The 8,890-nt window shown below is 39.3% G+C and overlaps 1 protein-coding gene across 2 annotated transcripts in view; it reads right to left on the reverse strand.

The window, feature by feature from the left end:
* Positions 1-5,319, reverse strand: part of klf7a (Kruppel like factor 7a) — a gene marked incomplete at its 3' end in the record, with an annotated part of 38,799 nt that extends 33,480 nt beyond the window's left edge. Inside the window, exon 1 of one of the 2 annotated variants that reach the window (XM_082163919.1) lies at positions 4,941-5,057. In XM_082163919.1, the coding sequence (XP_082020045.1) occupies positions 4,941-5,042 (102 nt within the window). In that variant the 5' untranslated portion in view covers positions 5,043-5,057. Of the gene's footprint in view, positions 1-4,940 lie in introns of both variants that reach the window. The other variant, XM_082163917.1, reaches the window with a different exon arrangement.
* Positions 5,320-8,890: the final 3,571 nt, after the last annotated feature.

Below are 8,890 nucleotides of genomic sequence, written 5' to 3' on the forward strand. Positions count from 1 at the left end.
GACTCATGAGATGGAGAGCACTATCGCTTTGTCATTTTCAATTACTGATGCTTGTCAGTAGCAATGGGATCAGTGCACTGATGTTATCTCAAGCAACCAGATCATTTCAGCTCCATTACACGGCGTGTTATCCAAAAATCTGTCGCTGGTTTCGATGATAAATGAGGACTGTGATGTAGTTAATATGAGCCAGCACATCTGATAATGTAGAGGACTCAATCTCAGGGCATTGCAATCAAGCGAAAAGTGTGAATGGAATCACTAAAGGGTGCGAGTGGACTCATTTACTGATGCATATTGGTTTGAAATAAGCGGTTATGATGGCTAATGGTGTCTCAATAACATTCGGTGGATGTGCATGCACTCTAAAAAAGTCCTTTTTGTGTAACATTTTCGTGTTGAAAACAAGTCAGCCAGGACAGCCCGTCTCATTTTCTTATAATTCTCACTTGAGGCGAGCACTAAACAACGAGTCCATAAATTATTCTTAAGAGGAAAAACTCTGTGTATTTTACTAAATGATCCATATGGTCTGTCTCCCAGCATGAAGACGTGGCCCGCGGAGCCGTGTGATCCGGAAACCTCTTTAAGATTTCACAGTGATGTGGCTGGGTTTGGCTCTCTCCGGCGGCCCGACTTGCACGCTGTAAGAAGGCAGCTGTGGCGCTGAGAGAATTACATAACACACATTTCAGCAGTCATCGCCTACGGTAATGGGAATCCGCTCGGATCCATGGGCCTAAACAAGGCGGTGGATAAGCGAGAGCTCGAGGTCTCTGCCTGGACTGGCCCAAGCTTTGGTTGAAGACGCTTCTGTGGAATGCAAAACTAAGTTTCAAAGCATCCAAGAATGGAAGAGTAGATTTGGTCTTTTTGGGTATCTTTTTCTTTCGGCTTCTGAGCAGCCGGGGTTTCGGAGTGGCAGAGACTGCAGCACGGAATATGCACGCTTGGCACTTTTGCTCAATGCCTCCTGTCAATCCTCATAAGCATGCGACTACAGGAGCCGTTCTGCAGCTCGGGACATGGGGCTGTGACATGGGATAGATTTCAAAGGGGGAACGTGAAATGTGGCATGTTTTTTTTTTTGTTGCTTGTTTATCTTTGTGCGTTTGCATCGAGGTTTGGCGAGATGGGAGGTGTGGGTTAAAAAGGGTTGGTTTATTCTTAGACTTTTCCTTGGGGCATTTAGTCAAGAAAGCAACGTAATGACTTTAGAGGAGCGTTCCTGTAAGTAGTTGACACTGTGAAACACACAATGTGCTGCCTTAGCACAGTGCATTAGGCTCTTTGGAGAGTCATTACAGTATCAGTTACAGAGTTTGCCCTGGCCTAAGGCTGCAAGAGAAAAAACGTCTGGTGGATCCGAGCGCGCAAAGATGCAAAAGTACAAAAACATTTCCTTAACCACATCCTGATTAAGAATCTCTTATAAAGAAGGGATCAAACTTCCTCGCTGTGCTTACAGTATTAGCATGCAAATTAAATGTAGTAAAGACGTTTCAAAGATCTACAAGTGCAGTTTTCTTTTTGTGCTTGTCAGTCATAATTCTAATGCTTATGAGTAGTTCCATGCTTGCCATATGACAAACCATGTAAGAACAGCAGGGAAGCACTACTAACTAGCACCATTAAATGACTGAAACCTCATGCTGTGGGAAAAGTGCTATTTTTGACATCTACATCAATTAAGATTTGTTCTTAATCTCATAAAGCAAATGCTACTTATTAGATCTGAGTCAAGTGCCATAATTTTACTTTACATGATTAGTAAAATACAAAGTGGGACAAAATGGAGCAATTAATACTCACTGTTTTGAGTGAGTTGTTTTTAATTTTTTGCACTGATGCCAAAAATTATTCATAAAAAAAAGCATAATCTTTTGGTTTGCATTCATCGGTTTCCAAATAAAAAGAAAACAATCAAATTAAATGTACCGTTCATTTGTAAAGTGTTTAATTCAATAGTTCAACAGCAAAATGAAGATAAAATAAATAAAAAGAATAATAAAAAGTAATTGCATTCATTTTTGTTTTAATGGGGGGATTTTTCAGTGACTCTTTCTGTAGGTTACGTCAATTCACCAGTTGGTGACATGACGACAAGTGACTGTAAGAGTGAGTCAAGGAAACTTTCATTCAACCAATCTGTAAAAAACGTAGTTTCATTCAGGAGCGAAACAAGTCTTTATAAGGGAGTCATTAAATCATACTTCTGATTTGTTTAAAAACTCTGATTCATTGAGGAGCAAAAAAAGTGATCGTCTTTATGAATGAGTCACTAAACAGATTTGTTCAAAAACAGTGAATCAATGCCACTACTGTGTCTTGCAACGTTTCTGCAGTGACTTTTCATTGGCAGAGCAAAAAAAAGACAAAGTTACTGGCAATATTGTGTCTAAAATTACTCACGATTAAATTCTAATTTATTAAACTGTTGTATAAAAGCAATATTACACTTGCAAAATGCTGTTTTTGTGGAAACAACCGCACTCTTGCTCATGTGATACAGCATATCACCACCAGTACAAAAAAGTTAAAAGTAAAAGACTCAAAACAGTGAAACTAATATTTTAAAACGGATAGTATAAATGATGTAAAATCACTGATATTGTAATACAAGACTCTGGTCATATCATCCATCTCTAGTACTTATTATTGTGGTTAAATAGAGGGAAACGTCTCAAAAAGGCATTCTTTTCCTTGCTCTCCACCACAACATGTTATTGCAGCTGCAAGCAAAGATTTCAAAACCAAGCCTAAAAATATCAAGACAGTTGAAATGAAAGCGATGAGAACAAAAGACATTTCAAGTTCCCCTAAGTCCCAAAATAGATGCCATGAGACAAAAGCACTCCAGAATAGTCTGATGTGCCAATGTATCCCATGAGTTCCAGAATGGTCATTCAGTTTCGATGGGGACAGACGCCATACCATTCTCTGTTCCAATTTTGCAGATACCCTTCTCCACAGGAGTAGGTGAGTCACACTGAGAGTCTCTTCAAGGTGAGGTATTTTGGATATCCTCTGTCATGGCTATAGGGCATGTGATGGTTGATGGAGGAGCTTCAGGCAAGGATCTTTTGTTCTATATTGAATTTTGCAACTACACAATCCCTCCTTATCACTTTTCAATAGGTCCTCCCCTGACATAGCAGGATACTTGAGACGCGTATTAAAAATTGAATTGTATTTTTCTTGTAATATCATATTTATGACCTGAAATGGCCTCTGAGGTCTTTGAGTGCAACGTGTCAATATGCTGACTGACATTTTGCTCAACTAAAGTCAGGGAGTTTTTTACACAGTCTTTCTAAAGACAACGCACATCATCGCCATCCACATTTAATCAATTTTAAGCACAACCAGAAGAATAACCTGAGGTGAAAAGCTGCAACGTCTAGAGAATAAGTAGTCTTGTAGGCCTATCAAAGCTTGGAAGAAGGTCTCTACTCTTCTGGCCTATTTCTTTCCACTTACTAGGGATTACACGGTTTGTGAGCAATATTCGCTGCTTTGGAGGAAGTCTGGCCTTTAGGATCACTTAGCACTACAGAGAACCAAGGGCACAGGAGCTATATTGAGGTCAAATGTCAGTCTTTGAGCATTTCTTATTCATATAAACCATTGAAAGTCAATAGCAAAGACAAACACTGGCTCCCCAACTCCTACATGCACACTACTAGGTCCTACTACCACTTCACACTGCAGTTGAGATATCTATGAACTTTTCTTCTTCAACATCAAGATTTTAGGTTCAAATATACATGAATGTATAAGTGCATATTGTAGTTTCTGTAACTGGTTACCATTCTACAATTTTACCCCCATAAGCAATGTGGTTCACTTATATTTAAAAGTACAAAAATTTCAATTCATATAGCTCATAACTACATGCATTTGCATGTGAATTGTCACTACATGAAATTGTATGCAAACCTGCATATAAGCAAGTAGTGTGATCCATTTTCAAAATGACCAATACTGCATGACCATCTATCAAAACTCAAGGTTAGAGGCATAATGACCAAATAAACCAACCAATAAACAATGGTTCCAAAGCAGCCAGCATTAGATGCATCATATTGAGAAAAATGCAATCACAACCCAAAGGTTAATAAAAATGGCCGAGCAATCTAAAAATCAATGCACGTTGAGAAAGCAATGCACCGGCATCAATGGATGGACCATGCTTTGCCCCTTCAGCACTGCGGAGAGCTCAACTCTGCGCAAAGCATGCCTCCATCCATGCGCTCGCGACGCGCCACAGTCATTACTCACATGTGCACGGTGCAAACCAATTCTGTTCCCTAAATGGATTTCATAAATCTCAAATCGTTGTGAATGCACGAGTGAATAAACCAACGTCCATGTGGATGCCAGTGTGCTTTGTCCACGCGCCGCATGGCTCCATCCTCGTGAATGGGAAAAAGTGGCATTTACATGAAAATGAGTAGATTATACATAAGATTCTACACAGTTTCATAGATATGCGCACTGTATACGTCTGTCATGCACGTTTAACAGCCAGACACATTATGAGTCAATCACGCGCATGCATTTATATATAATGCAGTAGAGTCGAGAGTCTGTGCAGTGCCAAGGGAACTGAAAAAACACTGATAGGACAGATGTAGATCTATTATTCAAAGAGTCTCTGTTTGTATTATTCAGATCTTAATTTTCCCAGCATGTTTTGCTACATTGCACTAGGTTGCAAGAAGTAAGCTGTATGGCATGAAAGCATCAAATTATTTCAACCACGTGGTATTTTAAAATGCATATGCAATACTAAAGACACCTTACGCAGAGTTGCAATTATGCAAAATGCAATACATACTGTTTGTCGCGTATGTATAAGTTGCGCGTGCACGCAAGAGCGCACTGACAAGCGAAAAAAGTTGGATAAATTGCAAAGACAGAGATAAAAAGCAATTCACCTGCTGCCAGTTTTCCTCCAGAGACGGCATCGCGGAGAAGTAGCCAGTGTCATGAACAAGTTGAAGTTCTTGAAAAATACTGTAATTGGCCAGAACATCCATGTTTGTGCAGCTAAACGGTGCGTTTGAGAGACTTTGATTCTCTGCGCGAGGAATCCGCGTTCGCTTCAGCGCGAGCGACTGAAACATTCAGATCAGTCACGAAATCCGAAACGTTTCAGTTCACTATGGACACTAAAATATATTTAATAGTAAAGGATCCATCCATCCAGGTTTGTTTGCTTTCCTCACAATGTTTCTGGAATGTGAGCTGCAGGAGCACAGTAGCTCACAGGTTACTGTGTCAGTCAGTGTGGGGAGCCACCGTACCGTCTGCGGATGGCCGCGAATCAGGGGGGCGTGCTTATCTGTCAATCAACTTCGTGCGTAACCATATAAGGAAAAAAGGGACGAAAACTTTGGTGGCGATTCAGAAAGGCGGAGCTAAACTCGGACAGTGGGAGGAGTTCGATGCTGTTCTGGACCTCTGATTCGTTCTCCGAACTGCCACTCACAACATACATGCCTTTGAAAGACGAGCTATATTTAGAACGCTATATAACATACGAATCAGCGTTCGAGCCTCATTCGAAGCAAGAGCTTCCAGAGAGCAGCAACGTAGTGATTCAGGTCTGTTCAACACACTGAAGTGGGGAAAAAATACACATTTAAAAACATTTGACGCTCCAGACGTTGAAACAAAGATGGTGCTAATATAAACAGTGAGAGAAATCGCACAGTTAAAAACGGTCGTCACTGTTGCTGTCTCAGTAAAAGAGGTTGTTTTGAGATCCGTGATATTTAATTAGATTTTCTTAAATCAAAATGAAATGAAGCGCACAATTGGACACAAGTACACCTACAAGTAGCCTTCAATACGAGGTAAAGCGTCTGCAGACTCAGAGTTCTGCCTGATAAATAGCTCAATATGAACTCATTTGCTTTCAAAATCTCTCCAGGTAAAACCTTTACTTGACACTTTGTATTCCTACCTATTTATCGTTGCTCGTAGGTACTTCTAAGAATAGCTATTATACTTTTTTGTAAGTGCTGTCGGTCTTATCTATCTATCTATCTATCTATCTATCTATCTATCTATCTATCTATCTATCTATCTATCTATCTATCTATCTATCTATCTATCTATCTATCTATCTATCTATCTATCTATCTATCTATCTATCTATCTATCTATCTATCTATCTAATGCACTCTGTAACCCTGACTTTTGATTTGCTATGTGCAGCTTAACTCGCATGTTATTTACATGGAAATCAGATGGCATATAAGCTTGAGTACCTTTTTGAACTATAAGTACTTCGCAGCCATCTCACAACATCCCTGACCTTGTGTCATGCATGTAATTAGATAAGTGGAACCTATAAACTATGAGAGGCTCTGAAAGGAAAATCTTGACCAAATCTGTTCGCTCTTTCACTTCAGCTGGAAAGAAAAGCGGGGGGAAAATCATGCAATAGGCTTTAGTTGTTATGGCTCATTTGATTTGAATTATTCATATTCTTCACCAGATGATGCTTTGGCTCTTGGTGAGCATGTGTTATTTCTTTCATCTGGTACCTGCTCTGTGGAATGAGGTATGAATGAATTCATGACTTCACCGGTGAATCTTAAGAGTGACCTTAAAAAACACTCTGGAGACAGAGGAGGTATAAAGAACGAATCTGTTTCTCTCCTCTATAGCAGTTTTTATCCAAGATGGTCTGAGACGCTGGGATTTTCCTCTGTGTTATTAGAACAGACGGCTGGAGGATAGGGGGATTGTTCCATCAAAAGTGAAGTCTTGAGGTTTTAGCAGTCATGAACGTCCTCTCACTTATGGATGTGACTGACCTACATGGAGGTGAATTGGCGAATGGTTCTTTGGAGATTATAAAAGATGTTTCTTGATAGGTTGTTCAGATCAGTGTTTTGGTGCTTCACAGAGTTGATTTTCTAAAGAATTAAATAATTTAAAAAAATCTTAAGAATATAAGACTGCAAGGGATGCTGACAAATAAGAATGGGGAAAAACGTAGCTTAAAATGCATGTAGCAATTTTTTTGTATACATTTTTTATTTTTTTATTTTGTTTTATACAATTTTCAACAAAAGTTGTATTAAGAATAAATGGCTATAACAGTGTCAAGAAACCATTAAGTAATTATTTTAATTTGTTTCCTGAACATACATTTTTTACAAATATTATGCATTTTTGAAGTTGTCTTGGGGTTGTACCCTTTGACATTTGGCAACCTGAACCGTACATGTCATAAAAGGGTAAATTAATCTGAGACTTTGACACAGCATAATTCTTTCAACATAAAGAAATTGCTTCCTGCATGTTTAAAAAAAAAAAGAAACTTTTAAATTTGCTTTTTTCTTCAGTCTTTTAATCATACTCTTTTATTTTCTCAAGCAAGTTACACCAGCTACTGTAGACATACACAAATGAATTAAAATTAATTCAGTAACTAGTCATCATCTTTGAAGAGATGTTTTCATCATTTTTGAATAAATTGTGTTTTTAATGTATTTTTGTTAGCAAATGAGAGAATGAGCGTGATGGCATATTGACCCCTTTCATTAGTACATGGAGTTCTTATTTTTAAGAGTGTGTGTTAACTAAATAAGTACAGTCTGTCCCTGCTAAATCAGCTGTGCATGTTAACTGCATGTTATGCAAATAGGTGGAAATTAGTGTTTTGTTGACAGTTTGTTAAATTTGAGTGAGAGACTGTAGAGATAAGTCTTGAAGAGTGAAAGACAGCTGGAAAGTGAGAAAGTGAGGTAATTGTAATCTGCCTCAGTGTAAAGCCTACTTTTTCTTCCAGCGTGTGTGAAATGTAGCTGATTTGCTCTCTTTGTGTAAGCCAGGTTTATGTGTGCCTCCCCAGCCCACCCCTGTGCGTCCACAGTGGCAGCGAGTGCTGTAATCTCATTATTCTGCTCTGGGAGACTGGCTGTCGGCCCTGGAACTACGATTTACACATGGCATTTCAACAGGGAGGGGAGGGCCATGCTGTCGATGAAGCGCCCACTGACATTTATCCATTTGACACGTTAGCCTCTCTCTCTCTCTCTCTCTCTCTCTCTCTCTCTCTCTCTCTCTCTCTCTCTCTCTCTCTCTCTCTCTCTCTCTCTCTCTCTCTCTCTCTCTCTCTCTCTCTCTCTTTCTGTCTTTCTATCTCTAACTTATACACACAAACAAACACCAAATGTGTTTTCCATTCCACCTATAACACAGCTATACTGGCATTAGGGATTTCAAGAAACTAACCCAAAGAGTTAAATGCAGTGTTTCCCAACCAACAGTGCACATTTTAAATGTCTCAAACTGGGTACACACTACACGGTTTTAAAAGTTGTCGGATCACTGTTCTTCTCTCACAACATGACTTCTCTCACAAACCCCTGTCTGGGGTTCCATTTAGTTGCTGTTGTGTCACATTACGCGACAGTGGGTCACACATTACATTTCAATTGGAAGAATCGTCAACAACTCTGTATGGTCTGCAAACGACGTTTCACAACCAACACACGAGAATTGATACAGGAAATAACGTAAGATGAGACAGGATTTCTTCTTGTTAAAATGAGAAGAAGCTTGTGATCAAAGTTGTCTGTGTGCCGATTTGCAGCGGAAAAAAGAAAGAAAAAAATGAGGCAGAGAATGGTTGCTTGCAGAGTTCTGTTGCAGGTCTATGACAATGTATCTTGCTCTCTCATTGGCTGTTGTCACTCACGGGAAAGAGCACCGATTTGTCTGCAGTTTCTACAAAACTGTCGGCGAGTGAAAAATCGTGTTGCTGTCCGAAATCACGTAATGAGTAGGTACTATATTTGAATTTGAATTTTCTTCATGACCGTTCTGTATAGTGTAAATTTGGATAGTATGAATGAAATTCTGAAGT

This window comes from Leuciscus leuciscus (genome assembly GCF_965113295.1).
Source record: "Leuciscus leuciscus genome assembly, chromosome: 3".
Lineage (NCBI taxonomy): Eukaryota > Metazoa > Chordata > Actinopteri > Cypriniformes > Leuciscidae > Leuciscus > Leuciscus leuciscus.